This window comes from Anopheles coluzzii, chromosome 3, assembly GCF_943734685.1.
Source record: "Anopheles coluzzii chromosome 3, AcolN3, whole genome shotgun sequence".
In the NCBI taxonomy this organism is placed as follows: Eukaryota; Metazoa; Arthropoda; class Insecta; order Diptera; family Culicidae; genus Anopheles; species Anopheles coluzzii.
In genome coordinates this window covers 78,208,809-78,234,977 of record NC_064671.1, presented here as the reverse complement: position 1 = coordinate 78,234,977, position 26,169 = coordinate 78,208,809, and the positions used below count along the sequence as shown (strand labels likewise).

The window sequence follows — 26,169 nt, the reverse complement described above, 5'->3', positions numbered from 1 at the left end:
CACACACACACACACACACACACACACACACACACACACACACACACACACACACACACACACACACACACACACACACACACACACACCTTTCAAACGCTGACGTTGTGCGAAAATATATGCGAATTTCCGTAACAGCATTACTCCCGGTGGGATTTTGCATAAGGTACGCTGCTCTGACTGACAAAAGGATGCGAAAACAACGCACTCGCACACACACACACGCCCTTAACTTTACTATCTTCAGTACGGGGGGGGGGGGGACGGGGGGGGGGGGGGGGGGGTAAGAAAATCAGCAACTCCTTCCGGGTAGGAACACTCACCACCGATCCTTGCTACTAACGCGCGTGTCGTCGACGGTGGCGAATTTGCCCAGCGACCGGAACGGCGTTTTCGCATACGGACAGCAAAAGCGGCACCTCGAAAGACAACGGGTTGAATCGAGCGTGTGCATGTGTGTGTTTGTGTGCGAAAATGTCCGCCTAAGTGAAGGAACCTGTTGAGATTTGAAATTCCCACAACGATCCCACTCGTCAGGTTGTGTCCCGGTCCATGCATCCCCCCCAGAGCCCCCAGCCAAATGGCGGAAGTGTCTACCTTTACCCGCAGTAGTGTCCTTTATGGGGTACGGGAGTTTCGAACCACACGCGCATGCAGTAAATTATCAGCTTCCAGGCGGCATTTTCTTCAAGATGTTTTAACGGGGTAAGAATCAAACCTCGCGATGATATGTTGATTTGGTGAATTGGGATCGTAGAGGAAGAGGTTTCCAAACGGAATATATCGATTTGAATGTGATTTTTGGGAAAGATTGATAAATAATGTGGTTTAAGAATTTGTGTGAAAAAATATGAATATTCACAGTTTTAAAAATGAAAATGTATATAAAAATGTGAAATTTATCAGAAGACACCAAGATAGTGGACAAAATGAATTTCATCATAAATAACTTATCAGAAAGAAGTATATGATTTAAAATCCAATTGGATCTTCATTGGATCCAATAAGAAGGATAAAAGTTTTTTAACTTACCTTTCCGTCGCCGATAGAATCGAAAAAAGGGGTGTTATGTGTTTAAATTGATTTAAAAGAGCTGGTATGCTATCTGTTCTTACTTTTTTAAATAATCGATTAGTTGGTCGCAAAGGATTGACTACAGCCTATTACTCCTAAAGAAGTAGTTGAGAATACGTCGCTTTAAAGCATTAATCTGTAACATAACAGCGTCGTTACTAGAGATGAGAAAACTCACACTTTTCAGTGTTTTAAATCATAATATTACAGTGATAACAGTGATTTGAATCTTGAACTTACTCTTTAAATATGTATTATTGAATGTTATAAACCAATAAGCAATACACTCTTCAAATATTGTATAAATTATACACTCGTTTCGAAAATTGGTGGAAATTTGTAAAACCTTGAGAAAGTGTTAAAAATTCTCTCCAAAAGCCTGGCTTACCAACTTTCTTTTAAACTGTTTAAAATGAAATATTGTATGTTTTGTTTCCTAAATCTACTATTACACACCTGAAACTGCGGAACACCAACCAAGCATTCGCATGTGTCTGTAATTTTTGATAGTCAAGAGTCATAATGAGATGTTGATTCATATGATGAAACACTAGGATGGCAGGATTCAGTAAGAAATGGAGCTACTAACACACACCATCCTCATGCTCACCTCGTTCGGAAGAGCGTTCAAACCACATGATAAACTAATAACACTAAAAACCCACTTCTTTTATATGATGACTAAAAAAAATAACAAAAGAATCGACAAAACAACCAGCTCCAACGCACACAGGAAGCCACAACTTTACCACTACATTTCCCACAACGAACATCAAGTAGCGCTCCAAACGGCCAGATACTGCATCCGACCTGGCTTCGCCTCGACCTCGATCACCCCTTTTTAACTGTCATTTAACCTTCGGTTCGTCCATTGTTTAGACATTTTCGCGCTTGAACGACGTGAAACTTTATCCATCTTAAAATTCTGTTGCGCTGTGCTGGTGCATGCACCGTGGAACCCTTTGCTGTTTTCGTGCTGTTCGTTTTTGTTTGAGTTTTTTCTTCTTCAACACACTTTTATCACACTTTTTCTACCGTTGGCTGGAACTCTTCGGGCCAAAACTTTTAAAAAGACATAAAACTCTACTTGCTTCGTTGCGACTGCTGCTACTGCTTGTGGAATAATTTTATCCTGCACAACATTAAGATTGTCCAGCAGCTATCTTACGCTACCCATCTTGGAGGAAAAGTGCTTGGGAAAAGTCCAACCAAGAATCGTTAACCGAGAAATAAATTGCTCGGCCGAGCTAGAACGAACAAATCTCGATTTAATTAGTAGAACCACTCGTCAAAAAGTCGTTCCCAGTGCTAATTGAAGCTGACAAGCTGGAGAAGAACACGATACAAAAAAAAAACAATATCCCAATACTGAAAGTTTTCCACGGGCACGAAAATCCCACCGGTGATGTTTTCTTAATTTTTCCTTTTGTCCCGCACTTCAACGCTCCCTGGAGATATGTGTCCCCGTGGTCGTCCGGCCAGTGTGCGGGCAGTAGAAAAGGGTTTTGAGCAAGATCAATCCAAGCAGGGGAGAAAAAAATGTTGCCAACAAAATCACAAATTATGGCACGCGCTGAGTGAACCTGACACTGGGCAGCGGCAGAGTTGCCTCAAGAAATGTCTAATCTTTCACCACGCTAAGTGAAAACAAAAAAATACAAGTGGTACAAAAATGTGTTAATTGGGCAGTAAATTTGTAATCAGCCTGAGAAAAAAAGACCTCAGGCTGTCCATTTTTTTATTCTTTGAAAAGGTATCCCAAAACGTCCATAAATTACACCGGGAAATTGCTTAATATTCACCACGCAAAAAAAGGCTATTAACAAGGGTGCAGATAAGCTTACAAATTATGCCAGATTTTGAGACCAGATAAGGTACGTGTCCTTCCACGTAAGCTTCTTGAATTAAATCACCTTTCCATCAATCATTCAATTTGGCTTCGGTTCAAAATTATCGAACCTTTTTCGAACCGAGCCCGTTCACTGACCCGATCGCACATCCATTATCGACCGGTTAGAAGGATAGTACCGGCCAGCCCTTCGGCCCCTCCGGCATTTCCACACGCTCCATCATCCCCGTCTCGAGGAATCAAAGTTCTGCAGCATCAATGCCACGTCAGATTTAACTTGTAAATAATTAATCGAGTGATATGAATCCCAAATTAAGTGAATGCTGATTTGTGTGTGCCGGCACGGTTACCGCACGGTAGAAAGGGGAAGTTTCCCAAGCGTCATCGTCCTGCCGCCGTGCCTGTTCGCAAAACTTCTCTCCTTGTTATTTATCTTGCAGGTGAGCCAGAAAGCGAGAACGCACCACACCACTGTGGACGTTGGTGGCTGTACTACGTTAATCCCTTGCAACTCCTTGTGTGTTTCTCTCTTCCACCCATTTCATATGAAACCGCATAATCATAATCATAACTTTGTCCGTGTACTTTGTACTCCGTGGCGCGGACTCTGACCGCACTAAACGCCCGGCCTCAACCGAGCCGTCCGTCCGTGCAGCAGCAGGACTGGGGAAGGCCTTTTTCATTAATCTCGTACGGTATGTTGTGTACCGTTGCCGTACATCGCAAGGTACCGGCAGCCTCCTCCGCACGTCTCATCCCTTAGAGCGACTAAAAGGGAACGCCGTGGAGTAATGATAAATTATGAAATAAATTATACATACACACACTCGGCGTACCTTACCGTGCTGGAAGCTATCTCGGTGCTATCACAAGGAGAGAGGCAAACTTTTTCCCCATGCTTGACAAAAATGGTGACTCTGGCCGGGAAGCCAGAGCTGCCGGGTGTTCAGGATCTCTGCCAGCCAGGTCTGTGGGATTGCCGTTTTGGCATCTGAAGCCATGTTCCGAGTGTCGCCTTCATGTTATGTACTATGCTGGCCTATTGCCGATGCTAGCGAATCATAAATTCGTATGAAAAACTTATAATTAAGTTAGAGTGGTCTTCCGACCGGTGCACGGCTAAACTTCGGGCAGCCAAAGTCTTGGGATAAATTTAATTGAATAAGCATGTTTCTTCCGGGCAGGAGTTCCTTGCCTGGGCCGTTTCCGGGTAGTCACGGTAAAGGTTCATTCATGTTGAAGTCCCCCATTTATGGTCACTTATCAACTGAACTTAAGAACGTTTTGATTTTAAAGCTTCATTTTCAAGTATATAATTGTTGATTTTATATAAAGAATTGTATAACCAGAAGGATGCGTCTTCTCACATCCTATCTAGCCTTACACGACAAACACAAACGACAATCATGAGTAGACAAATAAATTCTACGCTCATTTTCCTCTCAAAAGGAAGACACATCTAAATAAACCCTCATCCCTCAGCGCGAGTACACGCAAGATGGACTTCACATATTTATATTTGTCCAACTCTCTAGCCTCTGGTAGATTAATCGATTCATCTTCGTCTGCATGTACACCGGCAGTCAGCTTTCCCTGCCTGTACGTACTACTGTATTTTGAGGGTATTTTTTGGAGCACATCAAACCCATCTTACATTCAGTGCGTTTTGACCTAACCAAGGATGTGTAATGAAAATTATGCCAACCATTACGTCCATGTACAGAAACTGAAAGGAACGTTTGTCCGAATGACGACCCCAGGGGACTCACTTATCATAAGAAAAAATAGAAGCCTTAGCATTTCCACCTAACCTAACCTGTCAAGCGAACTGTAAAGTAATCGAGATGCTGAATTACGGAACGTGAACAACTGTTCCACTTTTTTTTAATTCACATATGTGATAATACCTCAGACACGGAGGAAGAATTATGATTTGACGTCTCGCTGTTCCCGCTTCGGCACGAGAGCTCAAAAATGTCTGACAGTTTCCTGTTCGGTTTGGTTGATTAAAAGTAAACGAATTGAGTGTGTTTGTGGGAAGGACGTGAGCTAAAAATGGAATCGAATCTAGCCGGGAAGGATATTTCTGTTGGGGAAAAACGTCCCCACGGGACGCTGGCCGATGATTAGAGGCACCACCATATCAATGTGGGTTCTTGGACAAACGAATAAAATTGTACCATTTTTCAACACTGACAGCAGCAATCCAGTTACAGATGATGAATTTAAAGAAATGGCCTGTTTGACCGTTTTAAAAGCCAACACTTGGCCCCTCCCAGCAAAAGGTAATCAATGTAAGAGTGTGTGAAAAGTATTTCCTTTCACTTGAAGCAGCTTCTTATCGACAGCTTATCACACTAGGACAGCTCGTGCGGAATGTCAGTTGTCAATTACTATCACTTACTTGCGCTGACCTAATTGAAATGCCACACTGTGCCCTTTTTGGAATATTTTACAATGTCAGCATGATTGTCCCGTTTTAATGCACGGATCGCATGAGCGATGAGCGTGATAAGGTGCGCGTAATAAAATTTACATACCTAGATAAAATCAGCCCATCATTTAGTGTCCGAATGTGCGGTGCACCGTTGGGTAGGACACAATGGTAATCGCTGTTACAGACGAAACAGTTCACTATAGAAAAAGGTAGATCTGTTGCGGTCAAAATAAGGGTTTACTTAAACTAAGTATCCTCATTTTTGAAACCTTTCTTTTACGTCATTTGTTCTCCAACATTTCCAAAACAATTGGAAAGGTTCTCACGTATTTTAACATATTAATTTGAGAGGCAAGGGTAAGACATTCAAGCTATATTAGTGATCTTTAAATGACGTACAATAACATGGTTCTTATTACATCTAAACGAGTATACGCGAGTATTCACGAATGTGGGTGAAAAAGTCTAGAATTAACGCGTCGAGCTTGTTATGTTTTTCATTTATTAATATGATTAACTTGTGATTTCTCAATTTTGAGTCCTAAATTGAGTGAGACTAATATAAACCGTTTTTCCTAAATAAACAAAGGATGGTTAGTATGTATTTTATCTAATAGTTTTAATAAAAATTTTATTTTTTAAGTTTACAAAATTAAATAATTTTTACCTGAACAATTGCACCCATTGTCAAAGAAAAAAAAAAGAACAATGACTGTTAACAATCCCAAAACCGTGAAGATTACACTCGTAAACACGCAAGTGGGCATGCATTTTTGTTTCAGCTAAATTAAGTTTTTCACACCTTCTGTGCGGCGGTACAACGTGCCCCCCCTAATGAGAACCCATCAAACCTACCGAAAGGGCGTAGTAGTACTTAGCCGAAAGTGCATATCGATGCAAATGAGCGCTACCTTATGGTGGTAGCGCTCCCCATCCGTTCCCAGCCCGATGAAACATCGCAAGCAGTGTCCAGTTGTCACACGGCCCATGTTACCCCCATAAAGCACTGTCACCTTACACGAACAATGCGCATAAATTAAGGGCAAAACAATAGGTGTAAATAATGTTTTCCTTCCCCCCTGAGTTTGGAAAATGGGTCCACAGCGAGTGACTTGACCGTTGGTGTGTGTGTTGTGGGAAGTGATTAGTTGAACACGAACCTCATCGGCACCGGTAACGAGCGGATGAGGCGGCATAAATTCGCAACTGAACCAACCATCCCGAGCAAGCCTGTCACTCAACTCGGTAATAAATTACCACCAGCTGAGCAGGTCCGGCGAATAGTGCGTCCCTCCAGGTGTGTCTAGGTGGGAGGGTTAAAACTAATGCAATGATGACGCTTTCCCGGGGGCGATGATGACGCAGCCTTATCGGGGTGCCTGCTTCCACGTGAGCCATTTAGCAGGGTGTGAAAATGGGGTTTAATTTAGCGTAAATTTTGTTATTATTGTAATTAAATGTCTATTAATTATGCAAATGAGGCAGTACTTGCGGTCGCAGGGTGATTGTGAGGCTGTTAAGGAGAATCATCTTTAAAAGATAAACTAACTCAACGGTATCAGTCTAAGAGTGGATAGTTATAATTATGAAGACATTCGGTGTACTAAAATAAAGAATTTTATTGGAATTAATGTTTCGATATGATTGGCTTTTGAATTAATACTCAACTTTAAATAGGATATTGTCAAATACCAGTTTGCGACGGTAACACTCATAAGGGAAATATCAGGATGCGATGAACATGGGAAACTTATATTAATGACTGGTATAAATGGTTGGTTAATCTACTCAATATATGTCAGTCTCGTTGTATAGTCGTCAACTCATAAGACTTTACATGTCCGTTATGGGTTCAAGCCCTGAATGAACAGGCAGGTCGGAGTTGTGATTGACCGACAACGGTTCTTCCGCCAAAGAAGAGAAATAAGAAAAATATTCTATTCATAGAATATCTTAACTTCAATAAGAGTAGTTCTGAATGTAAAATTTGTTTGTTATGCATTAATTTAAAACCTATTTCCCAAACTCGGTCGAAGATGAACCATATTTGCAGTTGCCTGGATGCAATCAATGTTTTAATTTATTTCATGAGTGTCCTACTCATATTGGAAAATATTCTAAAAATATCAAACGAAACCTCCATTTTATCCCTCGTTGGCAATCGCTACGATCGTTCCCGAATTCGATCGAGTTTTCGAAAAAGGGTTAGTAGATTTAGATTTTTATTCATTGACCCTTGCGGCCTACTCAGCGCATTAACCAACTGGCGGAATAGTTTATTGTAGAAAGCTGAGTAATAACCCTCGCCTCTTGTAATATTCTCGATCAAGGGATATTCGGGATCGACGATCCATCAGCTTGCCTCTTATAACGTTAGATGGCGTTTTACTTTACGTTAGAATAGCATGTTAGCATGGCGTTTTTTCTTAAGGAGATACGTCAAAGGTGTTGAAGACAAACTCTTTTTGAGCTTGTGAAAGATGACGAAGGTAGTGTTATTATTGTTATGAAAATATTTCGCACCCTGCTGATTTTCTGTCAACTCCCATCATTAAACACATATCGCGTCCCTTTTTTGTGTGAAATAAATAACTATAATAATGCATTTTAAAATCTTCTCTAGCTGTGTTGTTTCAATTTGTAATGAAAAATAGTGTACCAAAAATTATCATGACTTTTTTACACACCACAACTACGTTTCCTTCAATCCTCAGTGTGCTATTCCTTTACACAACTTCCCATCCCGAATGGTGCATGGTGTTAAAAATGGGAGGAGCCTTACAAAACCACCCCACTGATGAATCCTTATTTATTCATCTATCTAGCCCGCCGTTCGCCGACGACTTGCTTTACTTGCCTTACCGTTGTTGGTACCGCGATGGAGCATCCGTGCCGCCCCAGTACTGTACGGCGTCTGTACGATGGATGGCTTACTCTCCCGAGATATGGAACTTTTCTCATCCGAACTAAGGATAGCAGGCCAGAGCAGGAGTGGAAGCATAAAAGAAAAATACTAAAAAAAACCAAAGAGGAACTTCTGCGCAGAGCAGTTGATGGATGTTAAAGTTTGGCTTTAGTTTTTGTTGTTTTAAAGTTAACAGTTGTGGTGATGTTAATGTGAAACCTTACTGAAGGGTAAATTTGGCTCAAAAAATGTATCTGACGGTATGAAACCATTCCCTTACTTTATTTTTTATTTTATTCCATTCCATCGACTCCACATCGAACCCAATAGGTAGTCCTATGCAAGAATCAATTACATTGTTTGATGTTTGATTTATATAGTTTTCGATATTCCATTATTCAGATTTGAGCCAAGGGCAGACAAGGCACACGGTAACGTTATCCTTACAAGCTGGCATCCACCATGCGATTCAACTGGTCTGGTTGGGCTGTTGGCCACACGAAAAATGGTTATGAATAAGGATGAATATGCAACCGAATTTGTAACCATATTAAATTTTATGCCATAACATAACTCTATCCACTCGGTCGTACTCGTATGTGAAAACTCGACCATGTCCCGCGTAACCGTCTCACGGGAATTTTGGACTGAAATGTGGCCGTATGAGTGTATTCTAAGTGAATTTTATAGGAAAGATTTGTCTACTGGCCAAAGCGAAGACTCCACTTCAAAAACAAGACAGACTTCTTCGCTATGGCTGTATACCCCGGCGAAAATTGGAACATACTGCCCCGGCGTATCAAAACTGGGTTTGGGATTCAAAAAATGATAATGTCGGTTTCGGCACTCAATAAATTTTCCCACCCTAACTTTACAACAGAGTTCTTTTCTTCGGAAAAGCATTTCGACGTGTACAGAGAGTGACACCCGTGCAAAGTGGAAAATGTTGTTGAGGTGTGTGCGTTTCAGGGACAGATAGATCTGGTAGGGGTGTGAGGAATAAAAATCACATATTTTCAAAATTCAAATCGAACGAAATACGTTATCCTTTTATCCCGTCGCAAGGGGGCTGGAGGGAAGAGTAATGGGAAGTGTGTGATAGAATCAATTTATCTGGCATCAACGAACACTCATCCGCTTTGAAGTAGGTTGGAAACTTTAAAACAGAAGAAAAATTGGACTTTTATTTCTTGTTGATAGCTTAAGAGGATGAAAATGATGAAAGTGAAAAGTTAACATATGCACGAGATGATGATTCCATACGTGCTTTCTATTGCGTAGATTTGAGTAAAATATTCAGTCTGAAAATACAAGGAATTGGTCCCGTTTGCCAACCACGATCGCTTCTATCCATGGAATGTGAGGTGTTACATCGACCATAAACAGATTTGATCCACAGCTTCTACTTAACGGCGACACAATGCCGTACATATTCACTGGTTCTCCCCAAACAGATTGGTCAATAATTGGTCCACCGTGATCCATCTGTAAGGTAAAATGTTTTCTGTGTAATTATCATTCTCTCGACCTTTCTTATAAGCCAGACTCACCCAACACACTCCCGGCATTAGGGGTACCTCGTTGTGGAAACATTGCAGATCGGTTCCACGTACCAGTTCCTCATCACACCCCGTACCGTTGCGAGCAGTAACGAACACAAACTTATCAAACTGGTCTTCCAGTCCGTATGCGAAAAACTCCGGCTTGGACTTCCATTCTCCATCGCTCCGACGATCCCATAAACAGACGGGTCGATATACTTGGTGATTCGCGTACTTAGCAATCTTCAGCAGTGCTAAGTCACTTTCCGGTCGACCTGCTCTATAACTAGGTGATACGTATACATCCGAGATAGCTGCACGCTCACCACTTTCGGAAATAACAAACTTTGGATAACCTTTGCTCGACTTGACACAGGAAGCCGCCGTTAGAAGATATTGATAGTCGATCAGTGTCGCTCCGCAGTCGTTCGAGGAACTGTCCGATTCCTTCCATAAAAGACCGAAGCGACTCTTGGTGTAGAAGGTATTATATGCTACGTTTATAGTTTCTTTGGGCCTTCCGACGCAGAACGATTCCAAGGTACAATCTGGTTTAGAAGAATTGAGGTGTAGTAAAATTGGAGACAGCAACCGAACTGTTAGCGTTAACTTACCTCTATAACCCAGAGACAGATTTGTCGTTCGCTGGATCCACTCGACATACTCGCTCACTTTACTGTACACCCCGGTCGATCCGGCTGTACAGGGAGTTCCGAACGAAACTACACCGGTTACCAGCGGTATCAACGCACCACCGACATTAAACAGCTTTACACCGATCGGACCTCCGGAATCACCCTCGCATGTGTCCATACCACTGCCAGCCGCACAGAATTGATCCGCCCGAAAGCCGTCTGGCATTTGTCGTTTGTTCACCGCAATCCTATTGTCACATTCATCCCGCTCCAGGTGCTTTAGCACAACACGCTGAAGCGTCGGACTTAGCGATTCACCGAAACCGGTTGCTCCAAACCCGACCGCATCCATCGACCCCGTCGGTAGGTGATTCTCCTGCCACAAACATGCCGAACAAACCGCTTCCGTAAAGTTGGCCTGTTCTGCCAGCTCAATCAGTGCCATGTCGAAGTACTTGCGCGATGCTCTGTAGCTCGGATGTACGATCAGCCGAGCGATCACGATTTGCTGTGCAAACTCGTCATCCTCGGTACTTCCCAGATCCGTATCGCCTAGTCGCACCGTATCTGGACGAAGACTGTAAAAAGGTGTTAAATGTTAATAGAGGAGACTTCCTACCAACTTCGCGTATTTCTCCAACTCACTTGTCTCCATCCCAGGCACAGTGTGCCGCAGTCAATACGAACTGTTTGCTGATCAAGGTGCCACCGCAGAGGTAATCAATTTTACCACTGGCACGCGTCCAGCCGATCGCCACCTGCAAGGTCAGGGTGGTGTCAATGTCACACAGAAACAAGTTTGTAGCCAAAGCTTACCATATGCTGGAACTCGCCGCGAAGAGCTCTAAAGCCACCAAATGCACCGTAGAAGCCGGTGTAATCTCCAACATCTGAGTAGAATCGCTTTGCACAATCTGCAAAATGTGTCACAAATCATAATCAAACTGTTCACTTTAAACCAACTATTATTGTCTTACCCTTCATTGAAGTACGATCAATGTATGTCGGTGGAGGAACATCGTAAAACGATTGCATTTGCACGTCCGCAATGGTTCGAAACAGCAACACTAGCTGAAGGCCAAAACCCCTCATTCCCCAAAACAAGTTCATTGTGAAAGAGTTTTCTAAGGGACCACCTTAAACGCAACTTGTTGTTCAGTCGTGTGCCCGACTACAACTGATTCAATGTATAATCGTGTCGTCAAGATCAAGTGAGAAGTTTGGCATCAGATGACGCATTGCGTGTCTCATGAAACAGGTTTTACCTGCTAGCCAGACACGAATTATCTCATCTCCTCATTCATAATCTTCACAATAACAAAAACACAAACAAGTTGCAAGCTTAAACACAACGAACATAGACAATTCGTGAATCATTTCGGGGAAGCTGTGATACACGTTTGATTGACGAACTTAACTATTTGCTATTTTATTACGATTGTTTTACCTTCACTTATCGCTAAATACAAGCCTCTCATTCAACTGTTTAAAGATGATCGATTCCAACCATTGTCTATGAGGTGCCAATCTGGTGAAGATCACATTGCTTCCGCAGCCCTTCGTTAAACGGGAAACAATACCATGTACCTTGAACTGTTCATCGTAGTATTTCGTCATTACTGGACCTCCATAGTCAACCTAGAAGATTTAGATTGAAATAGTACAATCAGTTTGGTTTACAATTTAAAACAATGCAAAACAATCGTTACCTGGCACAATCCTGGCACCAGTGTCGGATCGTTACTGATGCATTTCAAATCGTTGTGAGCAACATTTTCCCCTACACTGCAGTCTTTACCATGAACGTAGTACTGTACAGAACTTTTCACGCTGATATTGAATTCTTCCACGTAGCTTCGCAATTGCGGTACCGATGCTCCTGCCAGAAGATTGAATTGTCTCCAATCATCATGCCTCTCGTCTGACCATAAACAAGCCGGATACATTTCATCTAAATTAGCATACTTTCGTAGCTTTATAATGGCGATATCGAAGTAAGGTTGTCCCTTTGTGAACCGTGGATGAACAAACACTTCTTCTATAGCAGCACGATCACTGTTAGAGCTAGAGGCTACGTATGTTGGAGGTCCTTTGCTGGAAGTTACACAGTCTGCCGACGTAATAACAAACTGATAATCGATCAGGGATCCACCGCACTGATAGATGTCCGTTTGGGTTTCCTTCCACAACAGTCCAACGCGACTGTTTGTCCATTTCGGCTCAATCGTAGCAGCTATGGAAGGGTTGAGTTTACGATCGCAAACGTTCACTCCAGTACAAACTATGAAAACAAATTGATACAATATGCTAAAGATGTCATTCGGATGAGGTTTCATTCGTTGTAAACTCACCCTCGTAGCTAAGCGACTGATTTACTTCCTTCTCGATCCAATCTAGGTACGAGCTAACCCTTGTGTACACTCCTGTCGACCCATCAGTGCAAGGAGTTCCAAACGATACCACACCTACCACAAGGGGGAAGGTGTTGCCGAACAAATCGTGTCGATCCGTTTGTAGTGGGCCACCCGAGTCGCCTTCACATGTGTCCATGGTTTCACTATGCGCACACAACTGATCGTCACGCAAGCCTTCCGGCATTTGACGTCGATTCGTTGGTAAACGGTCAGCACATATCGACGCGTCTAGGGCCTGTAATTTTACCTTTTGCAGGGTTGGGCTTAACTTTTCTCCAAACCCAAGAGCACCAAATCCCACCGCGTCCAACAAATCTCCCGGAGCTTCCAGTTCACGCCATACGCACGCTACACAAATTGCGCTGTTTGGTATAACGTTTTTCTCGAGTTCTACAACTGCAATATCGTAGTACTTTCTTGACTCTCGATACTGTGGATGTTTGATGAAGCGTGCGATCGGAATTTGTTGTGCCGATTCGTCATCATCCGTGCTAGCGAGATCTGTGTCTCCCAATCGTACGGTATCCGGTGGAAGGCTTCAATTCAAAAGCATAGCGTAATTATGATGGATATCAAAGATGTCAACAACCACTCTACTTACTTGTTTGAGTCAACTGAACAATGAGAAGCTGTTAAAACGAATCTCCAAGTTATTAAACTGCCCCCGCAAAGGTAATCGATTGTTGCTCCTGATCTGGTCCAACCGATCGCGGCCATGTGTTGAAACTCTCCTTTATAGGCTCGTTCCCCACCGTACGATTCAATATGACTGGATTCATCTACCTTTGTAGCTGGGAAGCGTAGCTCACAATCTGTAAGAATAAAACATTAGCCACTCAGATAGACCAATACAGATATTAAACCAATAGTTACCTTCAAAACTCTTTCCTGTAGTGTAATTTACGGGTGGATTATCTAAAAAATCTGATCCCTGGGCTAAACTTGCTATCGATAGTAAAGTTGGTAACAGATCCAACATCGTCATAAGCGTAAACGAAATCTCTTGAATCTTTACACTCTGAGGTGTATCACTTTACTGACGAGTCGCGACCAATTCATGCAATCGATAACCTCACACCGTTAACGGTAGAAACCGGTTCACCAACACACACGCACACACACAAGCTGTTCGCGTACAAGTGATTCGTTTTGTTTTACAAAACAATCACTGCATCTACGGCAGTGGTTTCCAACCTATGATTTGCGGACCACTTGTGGTCCGTGGTGTAAACAGACGTGGTCCGCGGAGAAATTTATTTTACGTCAACAGGAATGTCTAGAAAAATAATGAAACATTAGCGATGGGCGGTTCGATCTGAACGACCTGACCCGGAATCATTCGGTTGGACAAGTAGTTTCAGTAGGTGCTACGATTCCGATAGCTGCAAGAAAGCATAAGCATCACAACGAGCGCATACCGAGCGAATCTAAATGCTCGATAAACAACACTGTTCACGTGTAAAATATTGCGTTCTGAAGTGTTTTTTTGTGAAGATGCGAAATTAACTCGAGCTCGATCTGTTAACATTGAGCTTTTCTAAAATTATGATGTACGCTCAGGGGAAAAATTTGTTTCACTAATTCTTCTTCTTCTTCTTCTTTTGGCACAACAACAACCGCTGCCGGTCAAGGCCTGCCTGTACCCACCAGTGAAGTGGGCTTGGCTTTCAGTGACTTATTGTTACCATAGCAGGATGGTCAGTCCTACGTATGGGAGCACGGTCTATTCAGGGCTTGCACCCATGACGGGCATGTTATTAAGTCGTTCGATTTGACGACTGTACCACCAGACCGGCCCAATTAAATCACTCGAATCAATCACTAATTAAAATTGTTTAATATAAAACTATTTCCAGGAGGAAAATGGTCGTCTAACCCCATATTTTTTATCCATTGCATTGACTTGTAACGATGGCAATAAATCTTGGGAACGATCCAAAGATGTATGAGACTCTGAGAATTAATCGTAAAATGAAAAAAAATAATGGGGAAATTAAAAATAAAAATCATGGAAACCCTTTAAAGTTTATAGACCAACCTAGAAAGACCACACGGAGATCGAAGCTTATTCGATTCGATAAACATATACTAAAGAATAAGCAAGAAGAGGTCATGAGAATAAGTTTCGTACGACTAGAAAATGAGTCTGGAGATCATTAGCCTAATGATGGAGCCCTGGACATGTTTCGATTCAGCGTAGTTTTGTTTTACAATTTCTCATTTCTACCATGTTACACACTTTGACGTCTGCTTGTTGTTACATTATGATTTGCAGTAACTTTGGTTAAAAAGTTCCTTTACAGAAAGATTGAATTTCCATGTTTATTAAAATAGAATAAGTTGAACCTAGGCAGACACTCGTAAGTAAACACATTTACAATTAGTTCCACACTCGATACGGATCTCATTTACCGAAGACTATTGCTTCTATCCATGGAATGTGTGGTGTTACATCGACCATAAACAGATTTGATCCACAACTTCTACTTAACGGCGACACAACGCCATACATATGTACTGTTTTAGACGAATATGTTCTGCCAATAACAGGTCCACCGTGATCCATCTATAATGTATTTAAAAAAATAGCAATTAACCATCATTCTTTTGGCCTTCTTCTAAATCATACTCACCCAACATACTCCCGGCATTAGCGGTACCTCGTTGTGAAAGCACTGCAAATCTGTTCCCGATACCAGCTCCTCCTCACATCCCGAACCAGTGCGATCAGTAACGAAAAGGGACTCACTAGACTCGCCAATAGGTTCCTCCAGTCCGTATGCACTAAACTCTGGAGAAAATTGATACTCTCCATCGCTTTGATGGTCCCATAAACAAACGGGCGGGTATACATTGTGATTAGCGTACTTGTCAATCTTCAGTAGTGCTATGTCATTTGTTGGTGAACTATAATTATGCGACACGTAAACATTTGAAATCGCTACACGTTCGCCACGAGTGGAAATGACAAACTTCGGGTGACCCTTGCTCGTCGTTACACAGGAAGCCGTAGTAAGAAGATACTGATAGTCGATCAATGTTGCTCCACACTCGTTCGGGGAGCCTTCGAGCTCGTCCCACAGAAGACCAAACCGACTGTTGGTTTTGAACAGGTTTATGTTCATGTTACTAGGCTCGCCAGGCTTTCTAAAACACTTTATTTCCTTGGTACAAGCTGAAAGGAATTTGAACGCTATAACAGAGCAGAAACCCAAGCGAAAATGTAATCTAAGGATTTACCTCTATAACTCATTGACGTTTGTGTCATTTGTTCGATCCATTCCACGTACTCGCTTACTTTAGTATATACTCCGACCAAACCGGGAACACAGGTTGTTCCGAACGAAACCACACCGGTAATCAGCGATATCATGGAACCACTTATGTCCACCCGATTTACAACAACCGGACTACCGGAGTCACTCGCGCAAGTGGCCATATCCTTGCCAGCTACACAGAATTGATCCGCCCGAACACCCTGGGGGATCCTAGTTTTATTGATAGTTAGTACTTTTTCACATTCTTCTTTCAATCTGTAGCTCAGCACAACACGTTGAAGAGTTGGACTCGGATCGTCGTTTAGATTCGTTACTCCAAATGCAATCGCTTCCATGGGACCAGAAGGTGACTCGCCCTCTTGCCATAAACATGCCGGACATACTGCTGGCGAAATCCATGCATTTTGTCCTAGCTCAATCAACGCCACATCAAAGTACTTGGTATAATCGTCATACCTCGGATGTACTATTATACCACGAATCGCAATTTGCTGTGCATATCTGGCATCATGGGTACCCAACCGCACTGTATCCGGACGGAGGCTGTAAAATAGACATTAAACACAATTGTGTATTCGTTTATCTATTCATCCAGTCTTCGAGACAAGTCATATGTAAAAACGTTAATCATGCGTTTAGATCGATTTAAACCTTGAAAAAAACATGATTTATTTTCATTTGCTGTATTTTCTCAAATTCTGATTCGATTATGGCTTATCGTATACCAAAACAAAGGAAGTTAAATTACGTATATTAGCAACTCACCCACTTTCATCCTGTTTACAATGTGCCGCAGTCAGTATGAACTGTTCGCCGATCAAGCTACCACCACAGAGGTAATCAATTTTACCGCTGGCACGCGTCCAACCGACCAATGCCTACAATTTCAGATGAGTTTAGTGTGACATAAAACCCAAACTAACCGTATAATTACCATATGTTGCAATTCGCCACGAAAAGCTCCTCCAAATAAATGAGTCCATAGTGGTCCAATAAATGGATCAATAGTCAAATTTGCACCTTCACTAAAACTTTTAATATAGTCAACAGGATCAAAATCTTTACCATCGAAACCATCACCATTCGCACCAACACCAAAGCTACCACTATTTGCACCAGTGCCAAAATTTTCACCAATGGCTCCAGCACCAAAGCCTCCACCAGAGGCTCCAACTCCAAAGCCTCCACCATTTGCACCAGCAACAAAGCCTCCACTATTTGCACCAGTACCAAAACCTTCACCAATGACTCCAGCTCCAAAGCCTCCACCAATTGTACCAGCACCAAAGCCTCCACCAATTCCACCAGCACCAAAACCTCCACTAATTGTACCAGTACCAAAGTTTCCGCCATAGGCACCAGCACCAAATCCTCCGCTATTTGCACCAGCACCGAAGTCTCCATCAATTGCACCAGCCCCAAAACCTCCATCAATTCCACCAGCACCAAAGCCTCCACCAATTCCACCAGCACCAAAACCTCCACTATTTGCACCAGCACCAAAGCCTCCTTCAGTGGCTCCAGCACCAAAGCCTCCATCAATTGCACCGGCAACAACCCCTTCACCAGTGGCTCCAGTATCAAAGCCTCCACCAATTCCACCAGCACCAAAGCCTCCAGCAGTGGCTCCAGCACCAAATCCTCCACTATTTGCACCAGCTCCGAAGCCTCCATCAAATGCACCAGCACCAACACCTTCACCTGTGGCTCCAGCACCAAAGCCTCCACCAGTTGCTCCAGCACCAAAGCTTCCGCCATAGGCACCAGCACCAAATCCTTCACTATTTGCACCAGCATCAAAGCCTCCATCAGTGGCTCCAGCACCAAAACCTCCATCAATGGCACCAGTGCCAGTACCAAAGCTTTCACCATTAGCAAATACTTCACCACTCTCATCGGCATCATAATCAATTGCACCAGCATCAAAACCTCCATCAATTGGACCAGCAACAAAAGCTTCACCGTAGAACCGCTTTGCACAGTCTGCAAAATATGTAATTATTTATAGCCGATGAATATTGATTCTCCTCAAATGTATTACCCTTCATAGAAGTACGCCCAATGTATTCCGGTGGAGGAGCATCGAAAAACGATTGCATTTGCACGTCCATAATGGCACTAAAGAGCATCATGAGCCGAAAAACAGAACATTTCACAGACAGGTTCATCTTAAAATGTTTTTCCCACATTCTACGAGGAAACCTCTAACGCGACTTGTTGTTCCGAGATCGATCAAACCAAAACTGAATCAAAGCTTTTTTGAAACAGCAGTCGTACAGGACTCGTCTACGGAACATCGAAATTTGCATGTTTCACGAGACAGGTTTTACCTGTTAGACGTACGAATTATTTCGGCATTTTGTGCTCTTTTCTACACGAGAATGAATTCTTAACACTCATATACGAATCTTTGCTCGCAGTATCTTTGATGCAGACTCTATTCGAGAAAGAGGCGGGACAGCGCTTATTGCCCTCATCCGTTCTCACCGTACAATTCATAAACGTACATCTTCTTCACGATTTTGAAGCTCTTGGATGATGTCTTAGTCAAAATGAGCCTCATAGTTTAAATGCAAAAACCTGTCGTTAGGGTTTCCCGCAACAGAAGTTTTTTGCACAACAGGTAGCATATCAACGTTGCCGAATCAACCGATTTTTGCAACTGAGAAGTGTTTCATGAAACAGGTTTCAAACCTGTTCAACGTACACTTTCCTACAGGCAAAACTATAAAACACTTCTAAAACAATGGCACGCAAAAGTTTGGAGATGCACGACATTTGCTGCAACAAACAACATCACATTCTTGGAACGAGTTCCGTTCGTCGTAGATTTATGAGCTACGAAGTTCAACAATCATCCAATTGAAGGCTATACGCGGTAGACTTTGCTCGTAGAGATTGAAATTAAGCTTCAAATTCTACCGTCAATATCAATAACCTTCGAGACTTCCACACTAACGTTGATAGAGAGATAATGGGGATATCGATGGCGCATTCGAAAGAGTACTCGAATCTATAACACTAAAGATTATCTCGCTATATCTTTCCGCTTTTTAAGGGAAATGCAGCGCATGGGGAAACCCCTAACCAGCTTATCCGATATCGGTACCTGCATGAAGAGTGCTTAAAAAGATTCCCATCTTTGTAGTTCGCGGCCCGCATTGCTTCACGTTGTTAAGGGCCATTTTGACGTTACCTTTCACTTAAATCTCGTTTTTATTTTTAAAAAAGCCAATCCAAATTGCTACTACATTATATTATTTTAGCTTGATTTTCGTCTTAGTAAAAATTAAACTTTTGATTAAAATGGTCAACATGAGAGACGATTTATTTCATCCTTTAAAAAAGTCTTTGAGTCTGTAATGCGCTCTCGATGGCCGTGTGGCTCACTGGCTATAGTTTTTGGTCTCCTGCTGTTAAATACACTAAATATGTAATTTAGGGTCACGCTCCTAAATTGCAGTTTCCTCTGTCTCTTTTGCTGTGTCCTTGCCTTTATACGAGTGCAGAGCATCCCCGTTTTACGATAATGTTGAAGATAGACTGGAGTGGTATCGGCTCTATTCGAGCATTATAAGCATTATAATCTTTTATTTGAAAACGTTCATCGATGCTTACAAAGATTTCATTTTGTTGACTAAAGGGACTCTCGTTTATAGCAGTCAAGTGGTTGAATCATGCAATTAGGAAGATTACGATATTGTCACGACGTTTCGCTCACAAAGAACATGTTTTATAGTTTAGTTTATGCTATTTTTTATGCTATTGCTATTATATTAGTTTATGTCAAGCTAGAAATGTTTGATCTTTACTTATCACTAAATACAAGCCTCTCATTCAACTGTTTAAAGATGATCGATTCCAACCATAGCCGATGGGGTATCAAACTGGTAAAGATCATTTTTTCTCCACAACCTTGCGTCAAACGAGACACAATACCATGTACCTTAAACTGTTTGTCAACATATTTCGTCATTACTGGACCTCCATAGTCAACCTAGAACATAAAGATTTAAATTTAGCATTATTTCAAATCAGTGTCATTTACATTTCAACAAAACCAGCAAACAATATTTCTTACCTGACACAATCCTGGTATAAAGGCATCACTGTTACTGATGCAGTTGAGATCGTTATCAGCAACATTTTCCCCAACACTGCAGTCTTTACCATGAGCATAGTATTGCCCAAAGCCTTTCGTAGTTATATTGAATATCGTCACGTAACTTTGTCTCTGCAACAACGTTGCTCCTGCCAGAAGGCTGAGTTGTCTCCAGTCACCATGCTTTTGCTCTGTCCATGGGCAGACCGGATACATTTCATCTAAATTTGCATACTTTCGTAGCTTTATAATGGCGATATCGAAGTAAGGTTGTTCCTTTGTGAACCGTGGATGAACAAACACTTCTTCTATAGCAGCACGATCACTGTTAGAGCTAGAGGCTACGTATCTTGGAGGTCCTTTGTTAGAAGTAACACAGTCCGCCGATGTGATAACAAACTGATAATCGATCAGGAGTCCACCACACTGATAGATGTCTGTTTCGTTTTCCTTCCACAACAGTCCAACGCGACTGTTTATCCATTTCGGCTCAAGCAAAACAGCTACAGATCGGTTAAATTTCCGATCACAAACGTCCACCCCAGTGCAAACTGTGAGAAAATGATACACTGTGTAGCTTTCTGTTATTCGATTGAACTCTTAGCCGTAGTAAACTCACCCTCGTAGCTAAGCGACTGATTAACTTCCTTCTCAATCCAATCCAAGTACGAGCTGACTCTCGTGTACACTCCAGTAGAACCCTCTACACAGGGTGTTCCAAACGATACCACACCTACTACTAATGAAAAGATATTACCGAGCAAATCGTACCGCAGCGTTTGCAGTGGGCCTCCCGAGTCGCCTTCAAACGTGTCCATGGTTTCACTTCGCGCACAAAACTGATTGTCACGCAAGCCTTCCGGCATTTGACGTCGATTGGTTGGTATCCGCTTAGCACATATCGACGCGTCTAGGGCCTGTAATTTTACCTTCTGCAGAATTGGGCTCAACTCTCTTCCTAATCCAAGAGCACCAAATCCCACCGCGACCAGCAGGTCTCCAGGAGCTTCAGGTTCACGCCACACACACGCTACACAAATGGCACTGTTTGGTATAACGTTTTTCTCAAGTTCTACAACTGCAATGTCGTAGTACCTTCTCGACTCTCGATACTGCGGATGTTTGATGAAGCGTGCGATCAGAATTTGTTGTGCCGATTTGTCATCATCTGTGCTAGCAAGATCTGTGTCTCCCAATCGTACTGTATCCGGTGGAAGGCTTTAAATAAAAAGCATAAAATAGTTCTTGTTGATCTAAAAGACGATTTCAGCGACATTACTTACATATTATGGTCTTGTGAACAATGTGCGGCTGTTAAAACGAATCTCCAAGTTATTAAACTGCCCCCACAAAGATAATTGCTCCTGATCTGGTCCAACCGATCGCGGCCATGTGTTGAAACTCTCCCTTATAGGCTCGAACCCCACCGTACGCTACAGTGAGATCCATAACCTCTATATTCGTTACCCAGCTCTGTAATTTTCTCTCGCTCTCATGTTGATCGTAGCTCGTAACGAAACGTAGCTCACAGTCTGTAACAATAAAAACTCTTAGAAAGCGCCGCGTAAAACTACTCAAATGTCATCTATATTTACCATCAAAGTTCTTTCCTTCGGTGTAATTTATAGGAGGTTGTTCTAAAAAATGTTGTCCCAAAGCTATGTTTGCTATCGTGAGCACGACTGTTAAATGTGTGAATATGTTGCGCATTGTAGCCGTACTTAGTTGACTGATCGGAAAGAAGTGTCTCACTATACTGACGAGTTCAGTTGATGATCACTTGCGGAAGACCATCGCCCCTCACCGATAACCCTAGGAACTGGTGTAACAAACACGCACACACTAGCTCCTCATGCACAAGTAATGCTTAATAGTTTGCAAAACAATCGTTGCAAGTAACTGTGCAACCAGACATTCTGCCAAATAGCGTCGCGCCGTGAAGCGTGAAGCCAAAATTGAAAACATTTGATGATGTTCGATGGGAATACAAAAACAATCAGTTCTACGGCACAATTATGTTCAAGCTTTGTGTGGGGTGCGTGAAAAATTTGGCATTTCATCAAACGTCATCATCGGTGATAACAACTGGGTACACACTTTTGTGCGTCAAATCTTTCAGCCATATTGATCGGTTGTTATTTATTCACGCTGCTCGGTGTTCAATTACCTCGATATTTCTGAGCACACAGTAACACAGCAGTGTGTGCGCAACTAGGCGGCTCCATATGGTATGTTACCTGTAGTAGCGGATTTCAGCTATAATGCAATAAAAACTAAAATGAATGTACTTTTAATACCCTTTCATTTCCATTTAGCAATATAAAAGTTATATTAATTTACTGTTACGTAAGTTACGTATACATAAGTTACTTGCTACAAAGCTATTCGGCCGGCAGCCTCTGAATAGGTGCGAAAAGGGAACCTGTTTAAAGATAATATGCGAGCGTGTAAACAGTAGTTATTTGTAGTATGGCCAAACAGGGTGAAATATACAGCGAAATGAACTGTACTGCATGTAGTTCTTTGGATCTAGTTCTTTCACTCGTTCACGACAATCGGTCACAAAATCTCGATAGGACAATCATTAAATCTTTGTAGAGACCATCCATCGAGTTTTATCCATTACGAGTTGATAAAAGAAGAAGAAGAAGAAGAAGAAGAAGAAGAAGAAGAAAAAGAAGAAGAAGAAAAAGAAGAAGAATAAGAAAAAGAAGAAGAAGAAGAAGAAGAAGAAGAAGAAGAAAAAGAAGAAGAAGAAGAAGAAGAAGAAGAAGAAGAAGAAGAAGAAGAAGAAGAAGAAGAAGAAGAAGAAGAAGAAGAAGAAGAAGAAGAAGAAGAAGAAGAAGAAGAAGAAGAAGAAGAAGAAGAGGAACAAGAACAAGAAGAAGAACAAGAAGAACAAGAAGAAGAAGAAGAAAAAAACGAGCTCGCCGGTATGTTTTTAGCATTGTTGCGCCATCGATCGATTATTGTTCGAATATTCTACCAATAGCATGGGCTAACCTTGATACAAAATACTAATAGATTTGGTGGACTGCTGGTCGAAAAAATGCATCCATAGCAACACTACACTATAGGGGAAATGATTGAAATGCATTAAAAGATCGGAAATCCAATAGTCTAGCCCAGAGATCGACAAACTTTGCGTCCAAAATACCCATATTCTACAAAAATATTTGAAGAGCTCTATGCAAAAAGCCAAAAAGAGACAAAAAGTTTTGAAAGTTCAATGAAAAATACGAACGGCAAAGAGCCAACGGATTGCCGTATTTCGTCAATCGCTGGTCTGGAGACAATTCAGTCAGGTTTAACTTTGAAATTTCAGACATTTTTTTCCCTTTTGACAACCTTATCCTGTACTTGGCTTCGAAAGTTCGGCTCTTTGAATTCTGCTTATTAGTGCAATGTGGATTATAGTAACTTTCGATAAAGTTCCTTGATGGTTACATTCTTGTTCATTATAAAATAATATACGCAACAAACCGGACACCGATGCATGTAAACATTTCAAACTAAGCCCAAAAACGATAAGGTTCCAGTTTTTCAACGACTATCGCTTTAATCCATGGAATATGGCGTGATATATCGACCATAAACAGTTTTGAATCACAGCTTCTACTTAACGGAGAGACGATGCCATATAACTGCGCTGCACTGCCGTCCGAACTATTGAAACCAACAACCGGTCCGCCGTAGTCCATCTGTAATGTAAACACAAACAGCATTTATATATTCTCCCTTGTCTTCAAATCTTACACACATTCACATTCACATTCACACTTACCTCGCATTCACCCGGAAGAAGATCAACCTCATTGTGAAAGCAATACAAATCCGTTCCAAGTGCCCATGGTACTTCACAATCCAAAAAATTGGTAGCACGAACGAACAGAGACTCGACAGGGTTGCGAGAAGTTTGTTTCAGTCCGTTAGCGCTAAATCTTGGTTCGAATTCCCACATTCCACTGCTTTGCCGATCCCACAGACAGGCGGGCTGATATGCCTGGAGATTTGTGTACTGGGCAATCTTCAGCAATGCTATGTCATTTTCCGGCCGACCTGCACTATACTTGGGAGAGATGTATACATTCGAGATCGCTGCACGCTCACCATTCTTGGCAATAACGTATTTTGGATGACCTAGTCCTGTCGTTACACAGGAAGCTGCCGTCAAAACATACTGATAGTCGATAAGTGTCGCTCCACATTGGTTCTGGTCGCTATCATACTCGTTCCACAGTAAACCGAAGCGACTCTTGGCATTGAACGAGTGATAGCCTACGTTAATATCGTTTTCGTGAAAACAAAACGATTCCTCGATGCAATCTGAAAGTATTTCGGTTAGTGTTATAAGAATGAAAGCCTCGAAGAATGTATGAGACGCATTGATTTACCTTTGATACTCATGGACGTTTTTGTCGTCTGCTCGATCCACTTCACGTACTCACTTACTTTACTGTACACTCCTACCGAACCAGGCTGACATGCTGTACCGAACGAAACAACACCAACTACCAGCGGTACTTCAATACCACCCAGAGTGTACTGCTTCACACCGAGCGGACCACCGGAATCACCCTCGCAAGTGTCCATATTTCTGCCAGCTGCACAGAATTGATCCTTCCGAATACCCTGTGGGATCCTATTTTTATTGATGGTGAGCTTTCGTTCACATTCTGTCTTGTCAATGTGACGCACCACAACATGCTGAAGCAGAGGACTCGGGTTTTCGAAGAAACCGAGTGCCCCCCATCCAGCCGCATCCATTGGACCAGCGGGTACATAATTCTCTTGCCACAAACATGCCCGACAAACTGTGGTCGAGTATATTGCACTTTTCTCTAACTCAATCAAAGCCACATCAAAGTACTTGTAATATGGGTTATAGTACGGGTGTACTTTTATATCATGAATCGCAATTTTCTGTGTACTCTCGATATCGTAGAATCTTTCTAGAACCGTATCGCCTAACAGCACCAGATCCGGACGTTTGCTGCAATACAGATGGCGTTGAATGTTAATAGTGAAGACTTCGTACCGGTTTCAATCATTTCTACAACCCACTTTTCGTTATCCTGGGCGCAGTGTGCCGCAGTCAGCACGAACTGCTTACTGATCAAGATGCCACCGCAGTCGTAATCAATTTTGCCACCGGCTCGCCGCCAACCAATAGCCGCCTGTAATGTCAGCTGGAGTTAATGTAACACAACTAAACTAGATCGAACGCAATATTACCATATGTTGAAATTCTCCTTCATAAGCATCAATTCCACCGTATGCAGAATCAGTTCCATAATATGTACCTTCCGAGTTCTTGATACAGTCTGTAAAACGTGTTCACAGTAAGAGCCAACGTACATTTAGCTACCTCAATTATGTTACCCTTCAATGCTGTTCGACGATAGTATTCTGGAGGAGGAGAATTGAAAAATGATTGCATCTGCACGACCACAAAGGCTCTAACGAGTATCAAGATCCGAAACACAGAAATCTTCACAAATAGGTCCATCTCCAAAGATTACTTCACACTTTCACTGTCGAGGGCACCTTAAAACGCGATAAGTTGTTCGGCCGACCATTCAACAAGAACTGGATGAAAGTAACTTGGCAACAGCGTTCTTAAAGGATGCGGTATCGAATTTTCGGGATCTTTTGGAACAGGTTTTGTGCTGCCCAAACATTAGTGCCGATTATGTGACTCAATCGCTTGAGAAAAAGTATCAAAAATGCTCATTTTCTATTATGATCCGTGTTAGAGCACTCAATTTGTCTCTGGTTTGATATATCGTACTGAACGAAGGTCATTTGCATTACCTGGCTCAAACGTAGACCGTTTTTTGTCCAACAGCTTTCCGTCAGGTTAAAGCTACGGAAATCGTTTTGTTTTACGGTTTAACTACTAAATACATGCAATACGTTTGGCTTAAAAATATG

The 26,169-nt window shown here is 42.1% G+C and overlaps 8 protein-coding genes across 8 annotated transcripts; 1 reads left to right on the top strand and 7 right to left on the bottom strand.

The window, feature by feature from the left end:
• Positions 1 to 8,410: 8,410 nt before the first annotated feature.
• Positions 8,411 to 11,796, bottom strand: LOC120956274 (uncharacterized). Its single transcript, XM_040377656.2, has 6 exons — positions 11,419 to 11,796; positions 11,258 to 11,355; positions 11,087 to 11,199; positions 10,421 to 11,019; positions 9,816 to 10,354; positions 8,411 to 9,750 (listed from the first exon to the last, which is right to left on the bottom strand). Exons 1-6 carry the CDS (start codon positions 11,549 to 11,551, stop codon positions 9,562 to 9,564), a joined length of 1,671 nt encoding a protein of 556 aa, XP_040233590.2. The 5' UTR covers positions 11,552 to 11,796; the 3' UTR covers positions 8,411 to 9,561.
• Positions 11,797 to 11,850: 54 nt separating this feature from the next.
• Positions 11,851 to 13,942, bottom strand: LOC125907268 (serine protease 53-like). The gene is made up of 5 exons (XM_049608483.1): positions 13,729 to 13,942; positions 13,457 to 13,667; positions 12,793 to 13,391; positions 12,151 to 12,722; positions 11,851 to 12,079 (listed from the first exon to the last, which is right to left on the bottom strand). The coding sequence occupies exons 1-5, from the start codon at positions 13,838 to 13,840 to the stop codon at positions 11,891 to 11,893; spliced, it is 1,683 nt and encodes a 560-aa protein (XP_049464440.1). The 5' UTR covers positions 13,841 to 13,942; the 3' UTR covers positions 11,851 to 11,890.
• A 939-nt stretch (positions 13,943 to 14,881) lies between these two features.
• LOC120956273 (uncharacterized) lies at positions 14,882 to 16,294 on the bottom strand. Its single transcript, XM_049609010.1, has 3 exons — positions 16,096 to 16,294; positions 15,489 to 16,048; positions 14,882 to 14,893 (listed from the first exon to the last, which is right to left on the bottom strand). The coding sequence occupies exons 1-3, from the start codon at positions 16,292 to 16,294 to the stop codon at positions 14,882 to 14,884; spliced, it is 771 nt and encodes a 256-aa protein (XP_049464967.1).
• A 624-nt stretch (positions 16,295 to 16,918) lies between these two features.
• LOC125907355 (uncharacterized) lies at positions 16,919 to 17,968 on the top strand. Its single transcript, XM_049609009.1, has 3 exons — positions 16,919 to 16,969; positions 17,177 to 17,486; positions 17,523 to 17,968. The coding sequence occupies exons 1-3, from the start codon at positions 16,919 to 16,921 to the stop codon at positions 17,891 to 17,893; spliced, it is 732 nt and encodes a 243-aa protein (XP_049464966.1). The 3' UTR covers positions 17,894 to 17,968.
• A 1,728-nt stretch (positions 17,969 to 19,696) lies between these two features.
• LOC125907270 (uncharacterized) lies at positions 19,697 to 20,581 on the bottom strand. Its single transcript, XM_049608487.1, has 2 exons — positions 20,215 to 20,581; positions 19,697 to 20,130 (listed from the first exon to the last, which is right to left on the bottom strand). Exons 1-2 carry the CDS (start codon positions 20,449 to 20,451, stop codon positions 19,942 to 19,944), a joined length of 426 nt encoding a protein of 141 aa, XP_049464444.1. The 5' UTR covers positions 20,452 to 20,581; the 3' UTR covers positions 19,697 to 19,941.
• Positions 20,457 to 21,511, bottom strand: LOC125907354 (serine protease snake-like). The gene is made up of 4 exons (XM_049609008.1): positions 21,498 to 21,511; positions 20,855 to 21,453; positions 20,537 to 20,786; positions 20,457 to 20,478 (listed from the first exon to the last, which is right to left on the bottom strand). The coding sequence occupies exons 1-4, from the start codon at positions 21,509 to 21,511 to the stop codon at positions 20,457 to 20,459; spliced, it is 885 nt and encodes a 294-aa protein (XP_049464965.1).
• A 17-nt stretch (positions 21,512 to 21,528) lies between these two features.
• LOC120958303 (uncharacterized) lies at positions 21,529 to 22,004 on the bottom strand. Its single transcript, XM_040381002.2, has 2 exons — positions 21,831 to 22,004; positions 21,529 to 21,767 (listed from the first exon to the last, which is right to left on the bottom strand). Exons 1-2 carry the CDS (start codon positions 21,943 to 21,945, stop codon positions 21,571 to 21,573), a joined length of 312 nt encoding a protein of 103 aa, XP_040236936.2. The 5' UTR covers positions 21,946 to 22,004; the 3' UTR covers positions 21,529 to 21,570.
• A 1,719-nt stretch (positions 22,005 to 23,723) lies between these two features.
• Positions 23,724 to 25,595, bottom strand: LOC120958304 (ovochymase-like). Its single transcript, XM_040381003.2, has 5 exons — positions 25,539 to 25,595; positions 25,208 to 25,424; positions 24,630 to 24,839; positions 24,020 to 24,561; positions 23,724 to 23,936 (listed from the first exon to the last, which is right to left on the bottom strand). The coding sequence occupies exons 1-5, from the start codon at positions 25,593 to 25,595 to the stop codon at positions 23,748 to 23,750; spliced, it is 1,215 nt and encodes a 404-aa protein (XP_040236937.2). The 3' UTR covers positions 23,724 to 23,747.
• Between the last annotated feature and the right edge of the window lie 574 nt (positions 25,596 to 26,169).